Source organism: Penicillium verhagenii (assembly GCF_028828195.1).
Source record: "Penicillium verhagenii strain IBT 33310 chromosome Unknown utg000005l_segment0_segment0, whole genome shotgun sequence".
In the NCBI taxonomy this organism is placed as follows: domain Eukaryota; kingdom Fungi; phylum Ascomycota; class Eurotiomycetes; order Eurotiales; family Aspergillaceae; genus Penicillium; species Penicillium verhagenii.
The window spans coordinates 3,363,628-3,390,506 of record NW_026643169.1 but is presented as its reverse complement, the minus strand read 5'-3'; the positions used below and the strand labels follow the sequence as shown (position 1 = coordinate 3,390,506).

General features: G+C 47.6%; 13 protein-coding genes across 13 annotated transcripts; 7 read left to right on the top strand and 6 right to left on the bottom strand.

Moving 5' to 3' along the window:
- Positions 1 to 13: 13 nt before the first annotated feature.
- On the bottom strand, positions 14 to 2,949 carry N7466_004787 (putative raffinose synthase protein Sip1; the record flags this gene model as incomplete). Its single annotated transcript, XM_057164184.1, has 2 exons — positions 14 to 2,650; positions 2,752 to 2,949. 2 exons carry the CDS (start codon positions 2,947 to 2,949, stop codon positions 14 to 16), a joined length of 2,835 nt encoding a protein of 944 aa, XP_057022865.1.
- A 910-nt stretch (positions 2,950 to 3,859) lies between these two features.
- Positions 3,860 to 5,143, bottom strand: N7466_004786 (zinc-dependent alcohol dehydrogenase family protein; the record flags this gene model as incomplete). Its single annotated transcript, XM_057164183.1, has 4 exons — positions 3,860 to 3,904; positions 3,968 to 4,414; positions 4,526 to 4,915; positions 4,985 to 5,143. The coding sequence occupies 4 exons, from the start codon at positions 5,141 to 5,143 to the stop codon at positions 3,860 to 3,862; spliced, it is 1,041 nt and encodes a 346-aa protein (XP_057022864.1).
- Positions 5,144 to 6,120: 977 nt separating this feature from the next.
- On the bottom strand, positions 6,121 to 6,642 carry N7466_004785 (DUF1993 domain-containing protein; the record flags this gene model as incomplete). Its single annotated transcript, XM_057164182.1, has 1 exon — positions 6,121 to 6,642. One exon carries the CDS (start codon positions 6,640 to 6,642, stop codon positions 6,121 to 6,123), a length of 522 nt encoding a protein of 173 aa, XP_057022863.1.
- A 2,594-nt stretch (positions 6,643 to 9,236) lies between these two features.
- On the top strand, positions 9,237 to 10,535 carry N7466_004784 (uncharacterized protein; the record flags this gene model as incomplete). Its single annotated transcript, XM_057164181.1, has 6 exons — positions 9,237 to 9,305; positions 9,374 to 9,520; positions 9,597 to 9,701; positions 9,764 to 10,045; positions 10,117 to 10,318; positions 10,378 to 10,535. 6 exons carry the CDS (start codon positions 9,237 to 9,239, stop codon positions 10,533 to 10,535), a joined length of 963 nt encoding a protein of 320 aa, XP_057022862.1.
- A 287-nt stretch (positions 10,536 to 10,822) lies between these two features.
- N7466_004783 (N-terminal L-serine N(alpha)-acetyltransferase NAT4) lies at positions 10,823 to 11,822 on the top strand (the record flags this gene model as incomplete). The annotated part of the gene is made up of 2 exons (XM_057164180.1): positions 10,823 to 10,907; positions 11,020 to 11,822. The coding sequence occupies 2 exons, from the start codon at positions 10,823 to 10,825 to the stop codon at positions 11,820 to 11,822; spliced, it is 888 nt and encodes a 295-aa protein (XP_057022861.1).
- A 109-nt stretch (positions 11,823 to 11,931) lies between these two features.
- On the bottom strand, positions 11,932 to 13,439 carry N7466_004782 (GPI-anchored transamidase subunit GAB1; the record flags this gene model as incomplete). Its single annotated transcript, XM_057164179.1, has 5 exons — positions 11,932 to 12,170; positions 12,232 to 12,851; positions 12,907 to 13,109; positions 13,165 to 13,229; positions 13,298 to 13,439. 5 exons carry the CDS (start codon positions 13,437 to 13,439, stop codon positions 11,932 to 11,934), a joined length of 1,269 nt encoding a protein of 422 aa, XP_057022860.1.
- A 226-nt stretch (positions 13,440 to 13,665) lies between these two features.
- On the top strand, positions 13,666 to 15,795 carry nop7 (mRNA-binding ribosome synthesis protein NOP7; the record flags this gene model as incomplete). The annotated part of the gene is made up of 3 exons (XM_057164178.1): positions 13,666 to 13,687; positions 13,743 to 13,841; positions 13,904 to 15,795. The coding sequence occupies 3 exons, from the start codon at positions 13,666 to 13,668 to the stop codon at positions 15,793 to 15,795; spliced, it is 2,013 nt and encodes a 670-aa protein (XP_057022859.1).
- Positions 15,796 to 16,290: 495 nt separating this feature from the next.
- N7466_004780 (uncharacterized protein) lies at positions 16,291 to 18,438 on the top strand (the record flags this gene model as incomplete). Its single annotated transcript, XM_057164177.1, has 1 exon — positions 16,291 to 18,438. The coding sequence occupies one exon, from the start codon at positions 16,291 to 16,293 to the stop codon at positions 18,436 to 18,438; it is 2,148 nt and encodes a 715-aa protein (XP_057022858.1).
- Positions 18,439 to 18,687: 249 nt separating this feature from the next.
- On the top strand, positions 18,688 to 19,443 carry N7466_004779 (uncharacterized protein; the record flags this gene model as incomplete). Its single annotated transcript, XM_057164176.1, has 5 exons — positions 18,688 to 18,694; positions 18,758 to 18,930; positions 19,010 to 19,238; positions 19,277 to 19,300; positions 19,388 to 19,443. The coding sequence occupies 5 exons, from the start codon at positions 18,688 to 18,690 to the stop codon at positions 19,441 to 19,443; spliced, it is 489 nt and encodes a 162-aa protein (XP_057022857.1).
- Positions 19,444 to 20,175: 732 nt separating this feature from the next.
- On the top strand, positions 20,176 to 20,751 carry N7466_004778 (bZIP transcription factor; the record flags this gene model as incomplete). Its single annotated transcript, XM_057164175.1, has 1 exon — positions 20,176 to 20,751. One exon carries the CDS (start codon positions 20,176 to 20,178, stop codon positions 20,749 to 20,751), a length of 576 nt encoding a protein of 191 aa, XP_057022856.1.
- Positions 20,752 to 21,954: 1,203 nt separating this feature from the next.
- N7466_004777 (uncharacterized protein) lies at positions 21,955 to 23,441 on the top strand (the record flags this gene model as incomplete). The annotated part of the gene is made up of 8 exons (XM_057164174.1): positions 21,955 to 22,010; positions 22,097 to 22,144; positions 22,242 to 22,371; positions 22,437 to 22,480; positions 22,540 to 22,639; positions 22,698 to 23,054; positions 23,120 to 23,198; positions 23,254 to 23,441. The coding sequence occupies 8 exons, from the start codon at positions 21,955 to 21,957 to the stop codon at positions 23,439 to 23,441; spliced, it is 1,002 nt and encodes a 333-aa protein (XP_057022855.1).
- Positions 23,442 to 23,974: 533 nt separating this feature from the next.
- On the bottom strand, positions 23,975 to 24,658 carry N7466_004776 (MARVEL domain-containing protein; the record flags this gene model as incomplete). Its single annotated transcript, XM_057164173.1, has 3 exons — positions 23,975 to 24,122; positions 24,202 to 24,487; positions 24,583 to 24,658. 3 exons carry the CDS (start codon positions 24,656 to 24,658, stop codon positions 23,975 to 23,977), a joined length of 510 nt encoding a protein of 169 aa, XP_057022854.1.
- Positions 24,659 to 25,781: 1,123 nt separating this feature from the next.
- Positions 25,782 to 26,529, bottom strand: rcf1 (respiratory supercomplex assembly factor RCF1; the record flags this gene model as incomplete). The annotated part of the gene is made up of 3 exons (XM_057164172.1): positions 25,782 to 26,200; positions 26,299 to 26,369; positions 26,477 to 26,529. The coding sequence occupies 3 exons, from the start codon at positions 26,527 to 26,529 to the stop codon at positions 25,782 to 25,784; spliced, it is 543 nt and encodes a 180-aa protein (XP_057022853.1).
- Between the last annotated feature and the right edge of the window lie 350 nt (positions 26,530 to 26,879).

The following is a 26,879-nucleotide window of genomic DNA, read 5'->3' as shown; positions in this document are numbered from 1 at the left end:
GCTGCGTAACTCTTCAGCCAACAAATATCTGTACGAAAGCTTCATTGCTCCACCCGCTGTTGAGTTTCATGGCATTCCAGGCCGCCAGAACGTCGATCGCTAGCACTTGGCTATCTTCTCCACCTTCTTTCCATACGGTCTTTTGGGGTACCGGCTGTCCTAGAATCATGACCATCAGATCCCGAGCGATTTCTCGGTCTTTGAGATCAGATATGTAGACTCCAAGTGTGCCAAGTGCCTTCAGATGAATATCAAACCGCAGACGACCGTTCTCAACAACAAAAATATCCGAACTAATTATCGCAGCAGCGCCAGTCATTTTTCCGAGCAAACCAAGAACAGCCACGTGGGTGAGACTCTCGTTAGAATTATAGCTCCCTTTGATTGTGAATGGTTGGGTCGGGTATGCTGTAAGAATCTCCCATGCCCTTTCTTGTAAAAGGACAGACACGAGGGAGTCCTGCGCCATCGGTTGCATTCTCTCGGTGACCTTGCCACTTGTGTGCGCGCGGATAATATACTGGCCACATGAGTCCTGATGGACCCCGGAGAAATCCATTAATGAGATCATACACGATGCCTCACTGGAGTGGATATTGAATAAACCCAGGATTCCGCTGCCAGTCTTAGCCCAACCAGTGTAGCTTCCTACTCGCAAAACATGGCCCTCGTTGTAGTCATGGTAGATATCAATTGTGCGACCAATGACACTAGGGCGGAGGATCACAGTACCTCCTTGGACGGTTGGCGCTGTCATTTGACCTAGCAGTTCTAGGTCATGTTTCCCCGGTTCGTCCGTTATATACACTGGACCACCTGACACACAGCGGGCAGCAGCATGGAAAGAGGCATATGAATGGCTGGTCTGGAACATATCCCAATCTGGTAGGGCGTTTAGGTACCGAGTAAATAGCGCATTGTGAGCATTGCAGAACACATGCCACGGATGGGATGAATCAATCTCGGGGAAGAAGTCATCCGAGTTGCGCAATGCTATTGTCGGCTTATTATTTGGTAGTTGAGAATGGAATATCATCTGTGGAATCAATGACATGCACGAGATCGCACGCGTGCTAAAGTGCTTCAATGATGCAATGGACCATGCGTCTTGGTAGGATGTCATGAATCGCTTGCGGTCCTCCGGATCATCCAGGAGGTCGAGGAAGAATTGAGCATCGGTCTTGACAGAGTCTACCCCAACAGAAGTGAGATAGGTGTAGAACTCATCAAAGAAGCGTTGGATATCCTCGGGGTCAATGGCGAGAATTTTGCCGTCTGAAATATCATGTGCAATGGGGCCTCCGGCAGCAGGATCTTTGACTTTCACTTCCTTCGTTTTGTATTTTTTCGCAAGGTCACCGTCGGGGCAGATTCCTCCCCAGTAACCCAGCAAAGCATGCCAGACAGCGACATGTTGGATGCTAGGGTGAGACCGGCGAATTGTCTCAACGGTCTGCTTCAGACCTTTTGGAAAAGCTTTAGGGTTTGCCTCAAACTGTTTCCAGCGCCGTTTAAATTGAGATTCGCCTTCGTTGTCAAGACTCTGCCAATTGTCATCGATTATAAGGTTGACAATACTGATTCCATGTGTTTTGAAGTCAGCCAATGCCCCTAGAATTTTCTCTTCGGTCAAATTCTGGCCAAGGCCGTTCCAAGTACAGTATGTTAAACCATCAAACCACTCGGTCAACCACTGTATTTTTGCATCTTTCTCAACAATCACTGTGTCTTCTGCTGGAGGAGAAAGCGGGGGCTGGTCGTCAGAAGAACCATTGGTGGATTCACCAAATGGTCTAACAACCTTCCTTGCTTCATAAACCAATGCAGACATGGCAACTTCAAAGTCCTCCGCTATCGCGACCAGAACGTGAAATTTTGCTAGTTTTGCATTATCACTCTTGGCATTGACCACTAGCTCGCCATCATTGCCAGACTGGAATACAGTCAATACATCGTTTATGCCCGAAACGGCTAGCAGGACGAGATGGGTTCCATCATTCCGCAAAAAGGAGCAAAGAATTGCATCTTCCGTCAACTGAAACTTGTCCTTCCCGTGACGAGGACCCAGCCACGGGCTCCATATGCGTACCAAAGAGAAGTACTTGATCGTAGACGAAGGTGTTCCGAGAGTGAGTTGCTTCAAACCAGAAACGCCTTTCTGGGCTGCGTCAACATCTCCAGAGACCGCCCAGAGCAAGGATCCTGGACAGTCACTGCGACGAGATTCAACTTCCACCTCGGGAGAAAGACCATTAATATACTTGGAAAGCTCCGTTTTCGCATCCAGGGAAGAATCATTAGATGCGGATATCTTTGTCAGCTCTGAGATCTGAGGGCCAAAGACGAGCTCGCCATCATTCACAGAGTGCTGCTGATTGACCCATTGCCACTCAGTTTCGGGGTTGGTGCGGAAGCGAACAGTAAATTGGGCATGTCCACCAGAAGCAGGAAGCGCAGCCTTCTCTGTCAAGACATAGCGATAGAAAGAATATTCGGCCTCATTGCCTGTCAGCAACGGCGCGTGCGAGGAATCCAGTCTTTGTAGCGGAAGGGCTTTCCATTCCGAGCTGCCGATATTATGCCAGATCTGTGCTTCCCACGATTGTTCTGGCAGTGAAGTGCTAGACTCAATGACGACAGTGAATCGTACCTGATATAAGAGTCAGTATGATACAGGGAAATTTTCAATTATTTGTCCATTATTGGAATATTTGAGATAATGAAAAGACAACCGGGTATTTATGCACTCACCACATCACCCTCTTCAGACCGTAAGGTGTTCTGGCCTCGCTGCAGAGGGGTCAGTTGCCCTAGAGGCGGGTATGATGTCACTCGAGCGAAGAGACTCATTTGGGCTGGGCGAATAAAAGTTGTTTGGGATTTTTTAAGACGATCGGCTGGTCCAACGATGGGAAAGGTCGAGGTCTTATTTGTAGTGTTTGACTGCATCGGAGGTTATGAGGGGTAATCAGATGCGTATATAACGAGCCAACGGGAATTCGATACGGAGCTGGGTAGCTGCAGCGCTAAGAAGTGATCCAAAGCAGCAAAATGATGAAATTTAAGTTCGAATCTAGATTGCAGGATTTTGGAATGTCGGTCTAGGAGGTTTGTAGGATGTGAGAAGTCAAGATGAAAATGGCGGGGAAGCTCTCTCCAAATGCCCAAAGCTACAACCTAGTATGTACATAATGTACTATGTTTACGTTTAGAAGCAAAATTCGATCAGGTTCAATGTACACTATCCACAATATCGAAAGAAAGAGGAAAATAGGCAATAAAGCGCGGCATTCGGACTTTGCTTCAACTCTCGACAATAACTTACAAGTATGGATTGACGCTAACGCCTGATCAAAATCGGTCGCGACGCCGCGGCGTATGGAGCGTTGTGGACATAGTATGGGGCCAGCTCATTGCCAAGATCCCCACCAGCTTGATCAACCCAAGACTCAAGAGGCAGGAATACCATAGAGAAACGAAGTGAACCCTCGGCTGTCGAATTGGCATCAGCTGAGACGGACTTTGGAATAAATCAGTCTTATTTTCAATATCCATCAGTTATGGCCTATGGCCCAACGGGCATTCAAAAACCAGGCTACAACCACACATCTTAGCCTTCTACAAACATCATGATAGTTCTTTACCCATTTCAATGACTTCTGATGGGGTGAACCTTTTTTAAAAAGAACGAGCTTTGCAACTATTAGTAAGAGCACTCTATTACATGCAACTATGTACATGTCTGTTAAGTTCCCTCTCATACTCCCGGCCCCACAGACCTAGGTAGCTACTAGCGATCTCGGATAAAATTTATCATTGTTCGAGTAATATCCAGATCCTCAAATTTTACCATTGGCATTTAGTGGATCTTGATGGCCAATTTTCCGAAGTGTTTTTGAGCCCACTGCGGTATATCATGTTAGTACCTATTCGTTGCAGGGACCAGACCAAGTGATCTGCTACTTACCATGTAGTCGTATGCCTCCCGAGTCTGATCAAGGGTGAAAATCTTCTCATCCACAACGGGGTGAATGTCATTGGCCTCAATGGCACGAATCATATCTCTCATCAACTGCTTGCTCCCAACATAAACACCACGGACGGTGCAAATGTTTACCAAGGTGTCCACGATACTAGGCTGCGTCTTCGGGTCGGCACCACCAAGGAATCCAATCACACTGATCACACCCTCATACTTGATGGCCTTAAAGCTCTGCTTCAAGGTTCCCGCACCACCAACCTCAAGGATGTGATCTACACCAGCACCATCTGGCGTCAATTTCTTAGCGGTCTCGCCCCAGTTCTCATCTTCCTTGTAGTTGATCACGTAGTCCGCACCCAGCTGCTTCAACTTCTCGGCCTTTTGCGCGGAAGATGTGGTCGCGATCACGGTCGCACCTGCCGCTTTAGCAAACTATAATATTCGCAAAACACCACGCGGTTAGTCACAAAGTCTTTACAATGTCGAGGTTGTGTTCTCGGCATTAAATTAATTGACTCCAGAGTTCATTCATCAAGCACGTACCTGCAATCCGAACATGCTGACACCGCCTGTGCCTTGCACCAAGACATATTGACCGGGTTTCAAAGGCTTGAGGCCATATAGGGCATTCCAACTGGTCAAAGCCGCACAGGGAAGTGTACTGTTTTCAATCGCTGAGAGATTCTTCGCCGCCTTAACGAGACCCTTTTCGGCGAACACACCGTATTCGCGGAGCGCACCGTCGATCACACCACCCAGCCCTGTGTGTGTGCCTGGAATATCGATTGGACCGTACTGATGGCCTTGGTTAAAAAGCGTGGTCACTTGATCACCCTTCTTGAATTCGGTCACTTTGGATCCGACCTCGATGACTTCACCGGCACCATCGGATGCAGGGACAACGGGGAGTTGATGCGGTAATGGGTACATCCCCTACAGGAAGAATGAGAACCACTGTTAATGCAATGATTTATACTTGTTGTGTAATGACTCGGATATTACCTTGGGAATGATCAAGTCACGATAGTTTAGCGAAACTGCGTGAAGCTTCACCAGCACATCGTTCTCTCCCACCCGAGGGATCTTGGCCTCCCGGTAGACCAGGCCCTCGAAGCCATTATCCCCATTCTCAATTACCCACTGCTTAGTTGTTTCGATCATTTTCACGTTGAAATATATGCGAAAACGCAAAGTCAATTCATACAGAAGCTAAGTAAAGATCTTATAGCCTATAGGAAACACAACCTGAACTTGTTGTTTGACGTCATGCCAATTTATGCGTCCGCGTCCTACGGGGATCCACACCATGACGACTTTAGCTTTTACCTGAGCAGTCAATTTTGAAGAGGCTCGATAAGTCTCCGTACTTTAATCCACTATCGAACGAATTATAGCTCTCACTTGGCCGATCGGTGGCTTTTTGTTCTTTTTTATTCCTCCGTGTGGATTCGTTTCATATCTATACACGGAGTTGACCAATCCCCGGCTGGACACAGCAGCATTGGGTCAAAGTAGGCCCTTCAAGTTGTTGGCCGGTATCCACTTAAGCTTAGATCCGGATATAAAAAATCAATAGTTAGATGGAAATTTTACTTTTATTGATTATTCAACAAGATTTAGTATGAAGTCATGTAACAGCATACAAGCCATCCAAGTGTTGGGGCCGCGAATACGCGAATACGCCGGGCAATGGATGAAATATTTGTGAGACCCGTCAAGATGCGCAGTGGGGGGAGATGTGATCATTTACATGTATTAAATGCATTCGCCATTATCCATTGGTGAGAACTAGGTCATCAACCTTTCAATCTAACACGAATTTTGTTCCTACGAGGTGATAATTTACCTCATTCCAAAAATTGCTAGTACCACGGGAGAATATCTTCGATCCTCTTGATCTAAGTTTATGACTTGAATTTTCAAACGGAAAATTTCGAGGCCAATGCCTGTATTTGGGGACTCATGGAATGTTTCTCACATGACCATACGCATAGAATCGAGGAATCGAGGAGCACTTGAGTAATGTATTATTCAATTTTCAGATCTTCATAGCCCGTCGCTTTTCATAACCCGTAGCGGTTCAATTTTTGGGCTCCTCATTACATTAATGGATGCCTCACTGGCTAGCCTTGGGTGTTTCACTGCTTCTGGGGGAGGTAAGGTCCCATAAAGGTGCCCAAGTAATCTCCCTTGCCAAGTGGCACACCTTCCTTTCGCAGGATGGAGTAGGCAGTGACAACGTGGAAGTAAACGTTGGGGATGCTGAAAGCGCTGGCGTAGTTATCCGCGCGCATGGGGATGTTGACTCCAGGTCCCATACCGACCTCCACAAGCTTCTCAGCGTTGTTGTTGATGGTCGTCTTATCGGCGTCGTTGAGAGCCTTGAGGCCCTTCTCGATGAATGCTTGAGCATCAGCGAACGATGAAATGTCATCGGTAGACTCTGGAACCGGGCCACCGGTGAGTCTGGCGACCATTTTCTCGACGAGGGAGACGGCAACAAAGACTTGGAAGCTCAATGGCTTCATGTCATCATGGAGGGTGGCAGTGATTAAGTTGGCGCCATTGGAGTGCTCCTCGCCTTTGCGGAGGATGGCAGCAAGAGCAGTGAGGGCGTTCTTGGCGGGGAGGACCGATGTGTCGTAAAGTGAATAAGACATTTTGGCTTGGAAAAATAAAGAAAAATATGCTTAAATTGATTTGGGTTCGTTGGAAATGGTGGAGGAGTTCATGCAAAGATGAGCAATATTTTATAGTTATGGCAACATTTCTACGGCTGGCGCCAGGAACTTCTTTAAATACCCCTGGATTTTCTATTGAGCGCTTAAAGCTCATGAATAATCAACTTTTTTGGCGGGGGGAAATGGCGGGGGCGCCTAAGGCTCTACACAACATCAACAGATCTATTAGTAATACTCGTACTACCCCTTCCTTCGTAGAATCCCATGGATGGCTACAGATGGACTTTTCTACCATTCTTTTTCATTCTTGCCTGCATATGACATCGTCAAGGTCGGTCATTGCATTTGTAATCGGCATTTTCTGCGTTGTACACTTGGTGATTGTACCCTTGGGCCTTGAGGTGGCTTTTTGCTGAATAATAGCTTCCCACACCTCATCAGGTCAAAACTGGGAAGCTTTTCACCCCCTTGATTGTCAGAAGTCTAGCTGCCCAATTCTCTTTCTGACTTCAGATGTATCCTACCTATCTTAAACAAAGAAATACCACCCGGGCGCCACCATCGATAGCCTTTGTTGCCGATATTACTGATCTCGGGGCCTGAGCGGGTCACCGGCTTTCTGCTCAGGTCTGCCGCGCACACCTCGAATCACTACTGGCTGAAAAATGGACCCCAACTTCCCATGATGCATTTCATTTGGGGGCCAACACTATCTGATCTACTCCAAAACACATCATTACTCCGCGCAACTATCGGATGCACTTACTCCTAGCTGTCATTATCAACTGAGCTGCAGGGTATGCATTGATAACAGACCAGGGATCTTCCAACAGGCAAGATACATTGATACAACCATCCCCTGCACTTAGGCATAGCAGACTGATGGAGGTCTTTCCACCAAGTTTAGCTTGCATGTTTTCAGTGTGGTGATGGGTTCGAACCAAGCTCCAAGTTTCCAAGAAGGAGCTCACCAGGTTCAATATGACTCTTTCGAGAACATTCAGCTGAATGTAGACTGAAAGAATTGTGTGTGGCTAACTGATATACGAGGTGGTCTTCTATGTAGGCACGAGATTGCTTGAAGTTGGAAGCTATTCTCCCAGCTCCTTGGATGGCTCATCATTTGCCTATCACCAAAGATCCTCTACCCGCGAAGGATGTGTCTGGATTCTCCACAGTCCTGAAGCCGGGAGGACGGGTGTCCATACATACTATGAATCTACATGTCAGTCCCAAGCACTGTTCAAATACCTCCAGGGCTTTCCAAGGTTCAAGGTTCATTTGAATGTTCAAATGTTGGGGCTAAGGTTCCACTCTTGAAAAATCCAAGTGTCCAATGTAAAGCACACAACTTTTCAAACATTGAACAGAAGCTTAACCCGATATATCATCTATGGACCCAGTGCACATGCAAATATGGAATTCAACTAAATACTTTATGTAGAACGATTAGCAATCAATTTCTAAATACTTTCGCTTATTGCACATGTGTAGAGTAGGTGCTGTATAGATACTAGATTGATATCTTCAAATGTTCTGAATGATGTACAGTTGCTGCTACAATACTTGAAGCTCACATGCATAAATCGTTTCATTTTGCGTTTCGTTTTGCGTTTCGTTTTCTTGGCCAATTGCCGCGCGTTGCCCATATAACTAATATTTAGACTGCCATACATGTACATATCCAGACGTCTAATAGTATGCACTGGGCCTAGTATGGCTTAGCTCGCACAAACCGAAACGGATTCTCGATCTCGGGAACATTTGAAGTCGTGAACTATGTACGTGTGTAGTACTTCTAATAATTTTAGAAGCATTTTGCGCGTGCGTGCTCTATCTAGTCTTCTTCATACACTACTTACTAGTAATGATTTGAATGAAGATCTTTGGGTTTAACCAAGGCCTCAATAAATATGCAATTCCAACCAGCAGTTGAGTTGACCTTGGCACGTTAGAAATACTTGGGTCAACTGGTAGAAATGATTCCAATCATTGAGGGAAAGTTGTTTTGAATATTGCTTGTTTATATATTTCCACACGCTTTTGCATATTAGAAACAGGCCTTCGATCAATTCCACATGCTGTTCTATGTATGTTTTTCTTGCATAGCGGGCGATGAGAAAGAGAAAATTATTTGATATTTTAGTCCGAACGAAACCCTGGAGAACATTGACTTTCATTTTCCTTTCAAAAAACGTTCCATGGAAAGCTAGGGGGAAAGCGAATAAGAGGGCATGGACCAGCTAACTGCCGGGTAAGTATAGTACGGTATCCACTGAGGGGCCTAGCAATTGTGCAATCCTGAGCTAAGATCACTCAATAGATTCTGACATCCACTCCATCTACTATGAATGCTAACCGGGGGTTTCAAAAGCACGAGATCAACAGACCGCGTGTCGAAAGCACCTTATACTTTTCTATTGGCGTGGAGCGGAGGGGTGTGAAAAAAAGGAGGGGCACGAGGTCGTAAATAAATAGATGGAAATTCCCCTGTTTCTACTTTCTACTCATTAATTACTTTTCTCTTTTCAATTAAACTAGATTTGTCTCGTACTAGTGCTACATATTCCACAATGTCTCTTGGACGCACTTACAAGTTGAACTCGGGCTACGAGATTCCCGCCGTCGGTCTCGGAACTTGGGTACGTTACGGCGAATGTTCTCGTAACTATACATCTACCTCGACACTAACCAATTCACGCGCACATAGCTCTCCAAGCCTCACGAAGTTGAGAAGGCCGTTGAGCATGCCTTGCGCAGTGGTTACCGTCACATCGATGCCGCAGCATGCTATCAAAATGAGAATGAGGTCGGAAATGGCTGGAAGAAGTCAGGTGTGCCTCGTGAGGAGATCTTTGTAAGTTGACCAACATCAATGAATACTAGACTCATGGACTCTCGAGCCAGCTAACACAAGATTTTTAAATGCGCAGATCACTAGCAAGCTGTGGAACACACACCATCACCCCGACCACGTTGAGGAGGGCCTCAACCAGACCCTGAAAGATCTCCAAACCGACTACGTGGACCTGTACCTGGTGCGTTATCTACAGCACAAAACAAATCAAGAAAAGAGTTTCCACTAATTAAACTTGCACAGATCCACTGGCCTGTCGCCTTTGAGCACACCAACGAAACTCTCACGCCGACCGACCCGGTCACAAAGCGATTCCGCATAGCCGATGTTCCGGTCGCCGATACCTGGGCCGTTCTGGAGAAGCTCGTCGCTGCAGGCAAGATCCGCAGCATTGGTGTTAGCAACTTTACTATCGATGATACCAAGAAGCTGCTTAAGACTGCGAAGATTGTTCCCGCCACCAACCAGATTGAGGCGCATCCTTTCCTCCAACAGCCCGAGCTGACCAAGTTCTTGAAGGAAAACGTAAGACTCAATACATATTTTCCCTCCACCTCTAGCAAGGCAGTTAAACTAACACAATATGATCACTGCAGAACATTCTCACTACTGCATACAGCCCTCTCGGAAACAACACATTCAACATTCCGCGTGTTATCGACGACCCGACAGTTGCGGAGATCGCCAAGAAGCTTAACAAGGACCCCGCTCAGTTGCTGATCTCATGGGCCATTCAGCGGGGCTCTGCTGTGCTGCCCAAGAGCGTTACACCTTCCCGCATTGAGAGCAACTTCCAGGGTAGGTTACTAAAGGAGAATCGTGAATGGCTAGTTTAGCGTGAAGCTAATATTTTGCAGACTTTGTTATTCCTGATGCCGAGTTCGAGGCTTTGAACAACCTCGACCGTAACGCGCGATACAACTACCCCTTCCGCTGGGGAGTGGACGTTTTTGGAGAGCTGGGAGCTGAGGAGGCTGAGCGTCGGGCTGAGGAGCACGCTGCCACCCAGCGATAAGTGCTTGACCAACTCACTTGGCTTAACCAGTTGAAATCTACATATTCGGAATAATTGTTAGGTAGATGTTTGACTACACGATGCATGAGAAAAATGAAAGTATATCTTACCATATTAAGATTTTAAGCGCCCAAGGATTCCCGAAAACACCTCTTGTTGTCCGGCCCACTCTAAACTTTTACATTACCATTAATTTGAAGTATAGCACAGTCAGAAATACTCACTGCTGGTGGTCTACTACCTAAACACCCAAAAATCAAGCCTAAATACCAACCAATCGATCAACGATGCCAACTCAAGAGGGCCGAGTGGCTAAATCCAAAGCTCGGCGATCTCAGACGCCCGCGCAACGCGTCTCCGCCAACCAAAAAAGTAAGTACGATCCAAACCAACAACCAACAAGGACTCGACCAGGTCCAAAAAGACCACCTTCTATACTCAGAATGCTACGTAAATTACATTCAAACGCTAATGACATATTCAGAACTCCCATTAGTTGAGCGCATAAACGCGCTGAGCATCGAGGATTTCATCACATCCCACGTGTCTCCACATACAGATGCTTCACCACCTAACAAATCCACAACCACCAAAACATCCCCACCAACCAGCCAAGCGGATGGGGTTGTAAAAACCGTGCCATTGCAGGAAAATCTGCCCCGCAACACCTCGCTGGACGTGTACTCCGCCGCGACCATCTCTACCGCAGACCTGGTTGCATGTCTGGATCTCATCGAGCTCACATCCAGCGAAGCATATGCCGCCTCCGGCGCGGGATGGTCTCGGCCCCAAAAGCGGAAGGAGATGAAGTTGCCCGATATGAAGTACCTTATTATTCGCGACTGTGTCGCGCCCTCGGCTGATCTGCCCGGTGCCGATGCCGATGAAGCCGATGAGCCGAAGCCCACGGCGAATGCGAATGCGGGCCCGAATGGAGTTGTGAAGAATGACCAAACTGATGGTACGGGTACCGTTCTTGGTTTCTTGTCGTTCATGGTTACCTACGAAGATGGGCATGAAGTGGTTTACTGCTACGAAATCCATTTGTCGGCGGCGGCGCGGGGCCGTGGTCTTGGGGGGTTGTTGATGAGTCGGATGGAGGAGATCGGTCGGTCGGTTGGGGTGGAGAAGGCCATGCTTACGGTTTTTAGATCTAATGTGGTTGCGTGCAGGTTCTATGAGAAGGGTGGATATGTGGTTGATGAGTATTCACCCCAGCCGAAAAAGTTGCGGAATGGGACGACCAAAGAGTTTGATTATTTGATTTTGTCGAAGGAATTAAGATGAAGACTGGGTTTTGAATTTTGAATGTGATAATGTTTTTTTTTGACTTGGGTATGAGTTTTGAAGCATGAATTGATTCATGATGCGATGGAAATGCAAGCATTTCATTATATTATATTTGTTTCACTTCTTGACCTTGCAACTCTGGGTTGGCCTGCTCCCATTCGTCTCTGAGAGCCGCGAAGATGCTGTCGGCTAGCAGAATAGAAAGGCCTAGACTCCAAACGAGGGTGATCGCATAAAAGAAGTTGGCGTTACCCGATCCAGCATAGATCCACAGATGGTAGAATGCGGGGCCAAGAAGACTGGAGTAAAGCAATGCGGAGACTGCGAAGAATGTGTATCGCATCACTAGTCACGGTTAGTCCAATGCATTGAAGATTAGATATTGTAGGGCGAAGACAAAACTCACAAGGGAAAAGGTGGCGGTACAAGGGTAGCAGCGCAAAGTAGAGAGATGCATCGGAAATGCTGGGGTACGGCTTGAAGATTGCAAAGACGCCCAGGAGCGAAGTAATAATGAATAAAGGCTGTCGCCGCAGACGAGCAGTAAAGCCCCCCACATAGCTGGCCAGGTGAAGCCAGAAGACACCCAAGAAAAACTCTCGGAAGGAGTCGAACATCTCAATGAAGAAATACCACCACAGACCCACATTAGGAGTCAAGTCGGGGACCAGCAGATGGAAGCCATAAGTGGCGGACATGAATTCCCAGAAGTTTCCGGCGACTAGGTATGACAATCCTAGTAGACCGGCAACACTGGCCAGTAGTATCGATCCATGTTGTACAAAGAACACCACCGCGCCGGGCGCCTTGGATGATTGTGTCTGTTGGTCGTAGCAAAGCAGCGCCAGGGGAACAAATAATAAGGCGGGATAAAGCGATAGGTATGACGCAAATCCCAATGCTAGTATCGCGTTGACGCTATTTCCGTCGACGGCGTTTGAGACGGCGTAAAGGATTCCCGTAGTGGTGAAGACGCTCGTTGACCGGGCCAAGCAAGTTGCGATTGTAAAGGGGTTGAACAAGAACCTATTATTGAATAAGAAACTCGGTTCAATCCACGGTATTATTCATGCGGACTTACCAAGCTGCTATGGACACTCCGTCCCAGCGAATGTGCTTCCGCATGGCGGAGTGTAGTCGTGTCTGGACCGATTGGCCCGATTCCGAAATGGTGATCAGTGCATGCGCATTCACTAGATCAACAAGAAAGTAGAATATAGCAGTAGGGAATGGGCTACTTTGCACGTCTGGGAGCAAAGCAAATAAGGGGAGGAGGAGCGGCGCCTATAGTACAATCGGTGTTAACTTCGGGTTCAAGGAAGCGCAGCGCTCCGCTTACCTGGTGAAAAACACCGCCATCATAAGGGGAGACATTTCGGATATAGAGAAAGAGGCCTTCTTGGACTATAACTGCGCATTAGTACCGTTGTTTCTGATTGCACCCAAGTGCATTGGGGTGTTCAACAACATACGCCGCTTGAAGCTGTTTACCGGGGTCGAGACCTCCACTCGGCCTGTGAGAAGGTCTGGCAACGATGGGAAAAGACAGACAAGAAGTAGTCGCAGCACAAAGGCTGCACCAAACACTGCAACCTTGCGTCGGTCCACCGCCATGACAGCTAGATTTAGAGTTGAGGTGGAATTGGCGATCGAGGGGATCGCAACATTTGATTCCAGCTGTCCCTTTACTCCCGTTGCCTTGGAACCACGGACGCCCGCAACCGCACGGGCCAACTGACCGCCTACGACAGAAAAAAAAAGTTATCGAGAAATTTTTCCTCTTCTTATCAGCGGAAACTGTTTAGATTCTTCAACTACAGAAATTTCAACAGAATTCACCATGGGTAAAATTAAGAAGAAGGGTATGTTTCCCAGATCCAATCCATACTTTACCAATGCTAACAGTCTTTTTCTCAGGTACCTCTGGCGCGGCCAAAAACTACATCACTCGTACACAGGCCGTGCGCAAACTTCAGATTTCCCTGCCTGATTTCCGTCGACTTTGCATTTTCAAGGGTAAGATGGTTCTTCCAATATATTTCTATATGATGCGATGCTGATTGATGTTTGAATTGAAGGAATTTACCCCCGTGAGCCTCGCAGCAAGAAGAAGGCTTCCAAGACATCGACTCCAAACACAACTTTCTACTACACCAAGGATATCCAGTATCTGCTCCACGAGCCGCTACTGAACAAGTTCCGTGACCAGAAGTCTGTTGCTAAGAAGATCGCCCGTTCCCTGGGTCGTGGTGAAGTCAGCGACGCCTCGCGCTTGGAGAAGAACCACTCCCCCAAGCTCACTCTCGACCATGTCATCAAGGAGCGCTACCCGACCTTCATTGACGCTCTTAGAGACCTTGACGATGCCTTGTCTTTGCTCTTCCTGTTTGCTACGCTTCCTTCCACAACCCATGTTCCCCACAAGACCATTGCCCTGTGCCAGCGAGTCTGCCACGAGTTCCAGCACTACCTGATTACCACCAACTCTCTGCGCCGATCCTTCTTGTCCATCAAGGGTATCTACTACCAGGCCACTATCCAGGGTCAGGATATTATGTGGTTGGTGCCATACCGATTTGTGCAGCGTGTCAATGGCGACGTTGACTACCGTATCATGGCCACCTTTGTCGACTTCTACACTACTTTGCTGGGATTCGTCAACTTCCGCCTGTACTCCTCGATCGGTCTGAGATACCCTCCCAAGTTTGACACCCGCAGCGACGAGAATGGTGCTGAGTTGGCTGCTTTCACTTTGGAGGGCCGAAATGTCGGTGAGGCTCCCAAGGCGCTGGAGGCTAGCAAGCCCCAGAAGAACGGTAACTCGAACAAGGAGGTTTCCAAGGCTGTCCAGGCCAAGGTGGACAAGGTCCTCAAGACCGCCGGCTTGGATCAGACCAACGATGAGCAGACTGTCGACACAGCCGAGGAGAACACCGATGCGATCGACCAATTCGAGACCGCCGCCCCGGAAGCCGACACTCTCCCCCAACCCGACATGAGCGGTAATGTGGCCAGCACTCTTTTCGCTCCCTTCGTGTTTTACATCTCGCGTGAGGCCCCCAAGGCCCCTATCGAGTTCATCCTGCGTGCCTTCGGCTGCAAGCGTATTGGTTGGGACGCCGTGATGGGCGATGGTGCTTTCACCCACGATGAGACCGATCCCCGTATTACTCACCAGATTGTCGATCGTCCACCTCTCCCAGAGTCTTCCCTTCCCGCTATTCCTGCTGCCGAGAGCACAAGCCAAAAGGTCAAGCCCGGCACTCGCATTCCTGGACGTACCTACGTCCAGCCCCAGTGGGTCTGGGATTGCATCAACGAGAGCAAGCTTTGCCGCGCCGATCTTTACGGACCTGGTGCTACTCTGCCCCCTCACTTGAGCCCATGGGTTAAGGCTAGCCGCGGTGCTTACGATCCCAAGGCCACCCTGGCCGAGCAGGAAGAGGAAGGCGAGGCTGAAATCGCCGAAGAGGCTGGAGACAGTGACGAGGAGATGGAGGATGAGGCCGCCGTTGATGAGAAGACCGTCCCCGTTGTCGAGGATTCCGAAGAAGAGTCCGTCGATGGTGGTATGGACGTTGCTGGCTCCGACGACGATGAGAGTGACAGTGACGAGGATGAGGAGGACGATGAGGAACTCGAGGGACTCGAAGATATGGAAGTCGCATCTGAATCAGAGGATGACGATGATGAGGCTGCTCGCAATCAGCACCAGCGTGAGCTCGAGGCCGAGGCTGCTGGTCTGCCCTTCTCTTCCAACGGTGCCGAAGACAAGAAGAAGAACACTCAGACCAAGAAGCTTGCTGCTAAGAAGCGCAAGGAGGATGAGGAGCTCGAGAGACAGAAGATGATGATGAGCCGGAAGAAGCGTAAGCTGTTGGAGAAGATGATGTACTCCAACAAGAAGACTTCCGAGGAGGCTGCCAAGCTCCGCTCCAAACGGCGCAAGCTTGAGAAGGCTGAGAAATAGAGTCGAGCGATTTGTCACACTATCAAGAGTCCTTATTTGTTGGCGTTTGCGGCTGGGAAAGTCCCCTGTATATGCATGTCCTAAAAATTTATGTCCATCGAATTTAATGGTTTTTTTGCACCAAGATTAGCATAGAGCCTGTCTTCCAGGTTCTCTATACAATTTAAATTCTAAAACATCATTCCTGATAATATGCTGTTCCGATACGTTGTAGCAGATTGTATACAGATTTTGCGCGCATAATATGTCACGTGATTGGTTCCACTTTTGATTCTTGAAATTTCGAAGACCTCCATCGTCAACGCACCTTCAAAACAACAATAGCAGATGTTCAATTATTCAAATACTTTGTTTCAGCTGTTTTTAATGATCTAGCGTGATGCGTGATCCCCCACAGCGGTTCAAACTGCGTTATTAAAGTCCATAATCCGCGTATGATATGAACCTAATATCAGCCGTATCAACGAGCTTATAATTCGACAACAGGGCTGAGGGATGTCCTCATTTCCAGAAGATCAACCGTTATCGTCACAGTTCCTACCACCACCATCAGCACAAGCACGCGGCTCGTTATTTGGTGGACCCAGCAGTGATGCCGATCCGCCATCCTCGAGGTCGCTCCGGCCTAGAAGATCCATCTTCGGCGGCCTCAGCTCCCAAGATGTTAGATCGGAGCCAGATCTTCCGTCCGACCCCATGGTCGAGACAATTTCTGATGAAGATGAAGATGAAGATGAACTTGACATGATTCTCCAAGAGAGACCCTTGGAGTATTATGACTCTGATGGAGAAAGCTCTTATGCAGAAAGCAGTGACGATGAAGCTAGAAACGTCACTCTTGCTGGTTCTTCCTTGGTACCCAAAAAGCTATTACCTGAAAAGGTCGTGCGGAAGCCAAAGGAAATAAGGCAAGAGCCAACATATGTTGTTTATCGCGGCATCGATTTGCCGCCAGGACAAAAGCGCCCAAATCGATGGGCGGGGATACCTATCAACTATGACCGAGCTATTGCTGGGGAGAGGGGGGTGTATCAATCCGTCATGGATTCTCGCGCACAAGACCTCGCTGCTCATCTCTATAATGTATATGTGGTTCGCCAGCAGCCCAGGCAACAGGACGAATCTGGCGAGCCCGAAGAGTCGGATGAGGAGAAAGCTCTTCGTAAACGATGGGTAGCGTGGCCTATACCAGCCGGTCGTGTTCCGCGTGCCGGTGAATCCGCCCACCGCAAGTTGGATGGCCCTGATACATTTCGGATGCCGCCCGATGATCGATTCAGTGGAGAACTGGAAGAGTGTATCATCGCAACGATGATGAAGACTGGCAAGGAAAGATTTATGGCTCGCAAGTGGGTTGGCGAGGAAGATGCAGCCTCCCTAGAGGAGATTGCCCCGGATCCAGATGCGATGGAAATTGATGTCGAAGGAACCACTGCCAACAAAGAAACAAATCCCCAAGACGATAGAAAGACCAGCGGCGAATCGCACGTCAACAGCGGAACAGATGCCAACGACGGAGCGAACGTCAGCGGCGAAACGAATGTCGACGACGAAATGAATGACAACTACGAAACAGTTGACAATGAAAAACGAAGTACAAATGATGGAGAATCGAAAGAGCAGTCTAGCCAGGCTGATAAGCTCAGACCGATCGTTCAGACAGACGACGACCTCTCTCGCCGGCTATTACGCCCTCTTTCCCGTACTGCTATTTCACAGTTGGATCAGTTGTTGATGGGATTGCACCATTCCCTCAGGCACCGCACAAAGGAAGTTGACGACAGCGATGATTCAGCTACCGATACGGATGACGATGTATCGCGATCTAGATCAAAGGGCCGGAAACATAGCCAGTCGCGTGGTCGCAAACGAAGTCGTGGCCAAACACAATCCGGCCAATCATCGCGCAACGTATCGAATCTACGATCATCCCCACATACTGAGAATGAACAACATGACCTCGATGACTACCCAGACGCGGCAGATCGTTCAGCGCAACGCAAAGCAAGACTGCTGGGCAGATTGCCTCTACGAGACTGGGGTGAAGTCATGGGTCTCGCGTCAATGGTGGGACTGCCATCGAACGTGGTTCAAAGGGCTGCAAAGCGATGTGCGGATCTATTCGAACAAGATATGACATTCCGAACCTTCCACGAAGGTCGGGTAATGAAAGTGCGCGTTGGCTCGAAGCGGGACTATGACTATGTTGAAAGCGACCCCGAAGACCTGAAATCACAAGAATACTATAAGCACACCAGCCAAAGTAGGAATAGCTCCAAAGGCCCTGCAAGATCAACATCACGGCAGCCCCATCCGACTCCATCCATTTCACATGCGCCTCCGGCGCCGCCGACAATATCAGTCTCGAATGCTAGCTCTGCGAACCAAAGAGTGACACAAAAACAAAATCTGGCTAAACACCCCGGGTTCAAAAACAACTCAACAACCTCTACGAGTCAAGGCTTCACTTGTCCTGTCAGTTCCTGCAGTCGCAGTCACAGGGGGTTTTCAAGGACATGGAATTTGAATCAGCACATCAAGAATAGGCACCCAGAATACCTCCAACCTGATGCTCTAGAGAATGGCGAGTCTCAAGCACCAATTCAGAATCAGCCCTCGAACGAGGTAATTGATCTTAGTTAATAAAGCGTGCGGCGTGCATTATTTGCGATCGATGTTTTATGATATCCAATCTGTACTTTAAAATCAATTCAAATTTTCGGACTGCTATTTGACCACGTATTGATATCCCTGTTCTTCTCAGTTATTATCTATGAAGTAGAACTAGTAGTCCTGCCTATTGGTGGTCGTGTTTCCAGTTCGTCGTGCGTCAAAGTCGTATTTATGAGCATCTGACAATACAGCCATTTTCTTACAGCACGTTTCAATCACATGATCCGTAAAGTACCGAAATTCAAGTACACAAAATCCCGACCGCCTTGATCTGCGCGTGATATCCAAGCGGCGCCAACGTCGAAAATCGTGGGCGAAAGCAACGCTCCAATCAAACCAAACCACTCTTCCCGCCAGGCATGGTATGATTTTGTCTCCATGCGGCCCTCACTAAGTCTCTTGGCTGCTGTTTCCCGCAGCCAGCCCTCCAGGCTGAAAAAACCAGCCATCAGTCTAGACCATGTAAGAACTAGACGACCTGAGATGCAACCATCAGGCAATGCATGAAAAACTTGCCGAAATCCACTGACAAGATCCACAGTTCATTCAGAGACAACGTGTCCTGGCATTGTGGCGCGAAATCGTCCGAGCTTTGAACAGTAAGCTTCTAGCCTCAGTCTCCTCGAGTGTCATCCATGGCACCCGCTTACACGAGTATCTAGAGATTCCTCCTTCAACAACACGAACTGAGCTTCATTCATATGCTCGACAAGAATTCGAGCGCCGTCGTGATGTAAAAGATTTGGTAGGCTGCTTTTCTCTTTCCTCGTGTAATGACCCGTGACGTTAATACTGACTTGTTTTGTAGCAACATATACGATACTTGCTTTCGGTAAGGGCAACTTTTACATTTTCTTTTCACTTATAAGGGTACTTTTTTGAACAAGGAATGCTGTATGCTGACATTTTTTCAAGACAGGGAAGGCAGAATTCGATACCATGAGGCGGTACATTGACGAGCAGGTCGCTGGTTGAATCGCTGGTTGACGCTCCTTGTAATATTATTCATTGTTTAACATAGATGGCACCCTATACCAATATTTGAAGATTAATCGATTGAAGATCTTATTCCCTTGTCTTGGCAATCTAGTTCATTGAAGCGCACGTTAGCCCGTTAATTTACGAATTGCATCATCGACCAGGTGCTCTTCAAAGAATCCCTACCATTATGTGGATGATTATCCAATCAATCGATTGATGGCTTAAGCCATCTTTTACCAGGGAAAGACTGAAGGGTTGTCAGATGATTTTGACTGTTGCAAGTGGAACACGACTCAAACTTGGTTATTGGTGGAGTTGTTACCATGGCGATCCTATCAGCCCCAGATATAGGGGTGCTAGAACTAAAGTGGCGAGGCCTTAATCTTTGTAAGCTTTCACTTTACATCATAGAATCTTGATTCCAACTTGGTAGCAAACAATCAATTAAACTTGCAGTGGATGACGAGCAGAGAATCCTTGAATCTTGTCCTGCCCTGGCTTGCAAATCAAAGATGTTTACAATATTCCCTGTCTCTCACACTCGCGCGTTGAAACACCCTATATAAACCAAGCCATCCCTGGAAGTCGATACCTCTAGATTCTGATTCCTACCACCTTCTCAGAGCCTCCCACAGCTCTCTGAATCCCATAGCAATGGCTTTTTTCCAGCAAAACCCAGCGCAGCTTCCTTATATCGACCCCATATTACAATCCGAACTATATCCAATGACCCAAAACGTGCCAAAACTACCATTGCCATTGAATGCGACCCCTCAATTTGCATCACAACCTGATAATACCCACCCTCAAACTACTCAAACCCCCCGTCGACGAAAATCTACCCAGAGTGACAACTTAAGTCCTCAAAGGGCCAGACATCTGGAGCGCAACCGGATTGCCGCGAACAAGTGCCGACTGAAGAAAAAATACCAACACCAACAAATCGAAAAGGTCCTAAGCGATGAGACCGCAAAGCACGATTATCTTCAATCCGTGGTGCACAGTCTGAAAGACGAGATCTGGCAGTTGAAGAACACCATCTTCGACCACGCACGATGCGATGACCCACAAATCAACCTCCAGTTGGCTTTGATCAGCGAAAAAGCCGCTCAGACCAATGCCGCTCCCTTCCAATGTCCGTCCCCCACATTTTCGATGAGTACATGCTCCGATAATTCAGGTGGAGAGGGCGGCTTGGGATCCAGCCCTCCTGAGGCTACTCCAGCGACGATGACGGCTACGAAAACGAGTTATGACGAATACCCCGATACGATGTTTGAGACATTCATAGAAGCGGACTAGCTCCAGCTTGGTGAATTTTAAATTTTGGGATTCTTTGGGCGTCTTTGTTTTTGGTCTCCCTTTCAACTTTCAACTTTCAGGTTAATAGGGAGTTCTGCGAGCGGATATCCGTTGCAACTTGCAAGCTTCTAGCTCTTGTCGTGACGTCATCGACAGGATAATTGTACAAATATACAAGTGTGTACGACTTCAGTCTCTCATCTTCACGCGTACATTCGAGTATTCTCGAACCGCCCGTACAATATACAGGTTATATTGTCATTTGGTTCAAAATCCCTTGCAAACGACGTGATGGGGATGCACGGTGATTCTTGAGGAACCCCGCGACAAGTATCTGTGATCAGATCAGGCCGTGTTGAGGGAAAAGACTCCGTTGATCGACATTGGGCCTGCAGCTGATCTGTTTGCAAGGCCACGCAAAATCGCCACCTCGACACCTGAAGAGGGTTCTTGAGCCCATTTCTGTGGATTAATGTGGAAATAGTGGGATGGCATTTCCTGTTGTACATCTCCAGTTTGGGGCACCTTATGGGGCGCAGTATAGACCCACAACCATTTGCGGGTGAGAGGCCCGACCAATCGCATTGCTTTTCGTTTTCAGATTGGGTGGGCTCGGTGGGGGCCTGGAATGGTTGGCGTACGCCGCGTACCAACCTTACCTGTGGCTGATATAGTACCATCTTTGGACAATGTACAAGTGTCATTGAGAAAAGTCTCCGATGCTCTGTATAACTTTCTGCCTGTGCCTTTTTCCAATTTTGGAAGTCAGTACCAAAAGCTGACAAAGGCAAACCACAGATGAGCCAATCAACTGCGGTTGTTGAACATTCTCTTCTTTGGGCTCAAGACGGTACCGAACCTACACGTGGGCGGTCTGTATACTTGTGGCTTGAAGAGTTTCTGTGCCCACAAGTCTATGTGAAAAGCCACCGATGTCAAATTATGCCACCGCCACCGAATGTGATCGAAGTATGTACTGTACCTGGTGGATCATCAGATCTTTTTTTAATTAAAAAACACCTCTTCTCCTTGAAGATTCTGTTTTCCATCTTCAACTACCCATCAACTACCCATCAACTATTACTCAACTCTTCACATCTATTCGGTGATTCTTCTCAAGGTTGATATGATCGTGGTCCACTACTAGATATATCAACATTATAATGTCGCCGTCATTAACTCAAGACCCCCCCCGGCCAGGATATGGCCCGGTTCACCACCAAAACTGTTTTAGGCTCTCAATTTGAAACAACCGAAAGGTTGGTGAATACTTCCTTCCATCTTTGCTATATGTAAACATGTTGTGTAAATGTAACGATATACTTACAATGAATTTGCCCTATAGGTATAGTAAATTGGAGCCTATCGGAATCGGTGTTTCAGGACTCGTTTGGTATGTGTGATGCCCACATGCAGCCATGCATCTTACATAGCCTCAAAACTCTAGGTAACAGAAGCTTACCATTTATCTTTTCCATATTCTTTTTTAGCTCCGCCAGGGATCAGATTTCCAAGCGAACGATTGCCGTCAAGAAGCTTGCTCAGCCTTTCAAATCGGAAAATATTGCAAAGCACATGTACCGAGAAGTCCGACTGTTGAAAACACTAAAACACGAAAATGTTGGTCTCCATTCCATCATTCTGCAAGGTTGCTAAGCCCAAGCTAATTTATTGCCTTGGGACAGATTATCCATTTGAGTGACATTTTTATTTCCCCCTCGGAAGATATGTACGGTTTCATTCTGATCATCATATCGAATATTCAAAAGCTAATAATCACCACTCTAGCTATCTTGTGACAGACCTTATGGCAACCGATCTTCACTCCCTCTTGAAATCCAAGAAAATCGATAATCAATTCTCCCAGTATTTCATGTACCAAATAATGGTGATTAATCCATTTATCCAATCCAGCCGTTCAGTCATTGCTGACTATCTCGACACAGCGCGGTCTCAAATATGTTCATTCAGCCGGTGTCGTACATCGCGATCTCAAACCAAGCAACATTTTAGTCAACGAAAATTGCGACCTCAAAATCTGCGATTTTGGCTTAGCGCGTGTCCAAGAGGCATCAATGACCGGCTACGTATCAACCAGATACTACCGAGCTCCGGAAATTATGCTCACTTGGAAGCGATATAACGAGAAAGTCGACATCTGGAGTGCAGCATGCATATTTGCTGAGATGCTGCTCGGGGAGCCCTTGTTCCTGGGCAAGAATCACATCGACCAATTTTGTGTCATCACCAAGCTTCTTGGATCTCCACCGGATTACGTTGTTGCCAATGTTACTAGCCCGAACGTGAGTTTAACTTCCTTCAGATATACTTACGGTCTGTTCAGCTTTACTAACTGTTCCTTGTAAAGACTATGAGTTTCGTCCGATCTTTGCCTCATCATTCTCGCAAGCCCTGGAGTACGCTTATTCCAGGAGCAGATTCAAATGGTATGTATCTTATCTTACTCTTACGGTCAGATTCGATGATATTGACTTTCAGCAGCAACAATGCTTTTGGACAAGATGCTCCAATACGATCCCGACATGAGAGTTTCTGCTGCAGATGCCCTCAGTTCCGCCTATCTGGCTCCATATCACGACCCAAATGATGAGCCAGTTGCAGAAGAGGCCATTGATTGGTCTTTCCTTGATGCAAACTTGCCAGCTGATGTCTGGAAGACTATCATGTAAGTTAGACTCAACGGTATACTTGTGCTGCAGCGGAGCTGACTTGATAATTAGGTACGCTGAAGTCTTGGGCTACCATCAGGATGGTGCCACACCTCCGCCTATTAATGACTTTGATGACATGGACTTTACGTGAAGTGAAATTTTTTTTTATGATAGGAGTTATCTTGATTCTATTTTCATGAGTGTTATCTTGATTATTTCTACTTAGATTGTTAGAGCGTTTGATACCAGGCAGAGCTGTTTTTAAGGTTGATTATTTGTATAGGTTACCATTCAACATTGGAATGAAGTATGAGATTTGTTATAGAAAGATGGATTTTTTCAAATACGTAATCATTAAACGGATCATTATTGTAATGTGATATGCTATGATAATAACAAAATCACGAAGCCCCCCGGGAAGGATAGATTAGTTCCCATATGTCCCAACAACCCATCGAATCGTATATTCATGTTCACTCCAACGCCACTTTTGTACGGAGCATTGAAGTCATTGATCCAAGTCATATAAGCTAAGCAAGGAGGGTACTTCTTTAAACGCTCTCGACAGCAGCCACCTGAGAAACCTCAGGCTGCTCCCCCTCCTGCCGGATCACCCCCCGCTGCTCACGAGCCCTGTAGTTATTTCTCGAGTTCTTCACATCCAGGATCGCGAAAGTATTCGTAAACACGAAAAGAGCCCTATCAAAACAAAATATGAAGGTTAGAAATGTCGTCAATCACCACATGAGAACAAGGACTTGATAAGAATTCTGCTCACCATTCAACAGCAGCTATAACAATCTGAGCCTGGAGAGCATAGCAGCTCGACCAGGAGCATGAGCTCGGGTGGGGAATCATCACGGCCAGGGCAATCCAACCGCTGAGCCAGAGACCCATGGTAAGTAGCTCGATCGCCGGGATGACGACTTCGTGTGAGAAACGCGGTAGCCAGACTGGCGCGAGACCCAGGTAAGGCACGGCGACAACAGCTGTCCAGCAGCCGTTAAAGAGCATGAAGTAGGTCACATTTGAGAAAGACCATTGGTCGTATAGAGTTCCGATGACTGGAGATGGTCAGTGTTTTCCCTTCTTCAGTGCTTTGGATCATTTTGAAAGTTGCATTCCGCGCTCCTGGTCTATAGGTCTGGGTGGGACGAACCGTATGCAGTCAGGCCGATTGTTGTCAAGGCCAAGATGGCCTGGACAATGCGAATAGGGTAGACCCAGGAGAGCATCTTGAAAATTGAGTGTGTGTGTGTACTGGTGTGTGTTTGTTTCCTTGAAGGTTGGGGCTTGGGGACAGTTTGTATATGCAACCCGAGTCAATCAATTATATCTTACACGTGCTGGCAGACAATGTGCATGTGAAAGAAAAGCAATCCTGACAAGGTCCACTTCAGCCCAGCTGGGAGATTCAAAGTTTATATACATCGCTACTTAGTACATAGTGCAGCTTATTGTAGTAAGGATCGCACTAGCAGAGAATTCAATAAACCGAGGCCATTCACTAGCGTGACAAGACGTCATGGTGTGATATTGAATGCCTGGGAAGCCCGAAGACCCTGAAAGATCTTAAGTTCAACCTTGGAAGTTTTCAACAAAGGAACGAGCCCGAGAAGAGTGGAGCACGGAATACCGACAGGGGCTCCAATAAGGGCTCTTCGCCCGAACTATCGCCTTTGCTAGCGCCTTCACGGGTGCGTTCCGGGGATCCATCAGGAACCGCCTCGGCACCACGAACCCGCATTTTCCCCATGGTGTTTCTCACATACTCAAGTGATGTTTCCGTTCAATGGACGAAGAGTCAACTTTCCTACCGCAATTGAGGTGTTTTGGGTATTATGCGCTAGGCATGCGACAAGGCAATTTCGCCAAGTTGCTTGTGCTAAACAAGAACTGCTAAAAGATGTTGGCTTGAGTCTATGACGCTAAACTGTCGATCTCACATGCTCTCGGGAGTCCGAGGTAGAATCGGCGACAAGATTACTCCAAACGGGTTGATCAGGGACTTTAGTTGGGCCAAGTATGAGCCCTAGAGAGGCGCTACTGCACTGAAGCTGGTGTCAGCCCGTGTGATGCTTTCATCCGGGAGATCGGCCAGCGTATGAGATGGCGGAGAAGTTGAAGCCCAACATTGTGTTCCTGCCTACGACCCGTGTCAGGAACCTCAAGCATATTCTAACATTGAAAGGTTAAAAGATGAAGTAAGAATGATCCAAAAAGCGAAGCTGAAAAGCTGAAAAAGAAAACTTCAAAACATTGGGGGAGATGTTCAGCTATATACAAATAAATAATACAGATCGATCTTTTTACCTTATTTAGTATTTTACACCGGTGTTGAACATTGTAAAGATCACTTTAGTTCCTCTTCGACAACAAAACCTTCACAGCATCCAAAACCCCAATCTTCTTCTCATCCGCCGGCTCAATCGACGCGCGAGCAGCATCGGGCTCCGAGGGCCTCTGACCAGCCTCCTTAGCCGCCGCCTCAATAGCAGCATGACGCTCCCGCCACTCACGATCCTCCTTATCACGGATCTCCAGTTCCCGCAACCAAGCATCGCGCTTCTCTTGTGATTTACGCTCCTCAACGGCTTTCTCGAATTCGCGGCGCTGCTGGCGCTCGGTCTTGAAGTACATGCCGCCTGCCACCAGGGCGACTAGTGTGAATGCCTGGGCGAAGATACGGGCGCGGAACATGCGGTTCATTTCAGCGGAGTCTCCGGCTTTCATCGATCGGTAGGCGCGGTAGAGGGCGTAGCATGTGGCGGCGCATCCTGTGGGGGGCCGGACGGGTCAGTCTTTTCTTGTTCTTCTGTCTTTCTGACGAGTCGAATGGGATCGAAGTCTGGGTCGCGGTTATCTGTAGACATACCTAGCGGGACCAAGGGTTCTTCCTTGAGACGTCTAGTGAATTTCTGAGCACCGCTTTCCTCTTGGAATTGACTGGTAAGAATGTGAATGTTAGTGGATTGATCCCTGTAATATCCATTCGTGCTCTTCAATGTAGTACATGATCGCCGAGTTTGGTGAGAAATCAGACTGTCACGTACAGGCCACTCTCCGAAGAGTCCATAGAGGAAGGAAGGGGTTCGCGTGGGCTCATGGTGGCGGATGGTGTGTTAATTAATGGAGCTTGATATTCCGACGGTCGGGGATGCGGGATCTCGGATCGGGCGGTTGGTAGAGGGATTTCGTGTTGCAACGCGTATTTTCAGTGTTCGGATAATTCCTATGTTGGATTGGAGTTCGATTGCAGCTCAGCGATGGTGGTTATGTGAGGCACGCGAGAGATGTCCAGTGTCGCATGACGTCGCGAGGTTTTTGCCAAGCAGTTTTTTCCTTCCGCCGCATTGTATGAGCCTATCAGGCAATTTTTGTGTACAAGTGTATTGAAAAACCACCTGATAAGCAGGAGACAGTTTCAAAGTTAGTCGATTGGTATTAGAGCTGTAA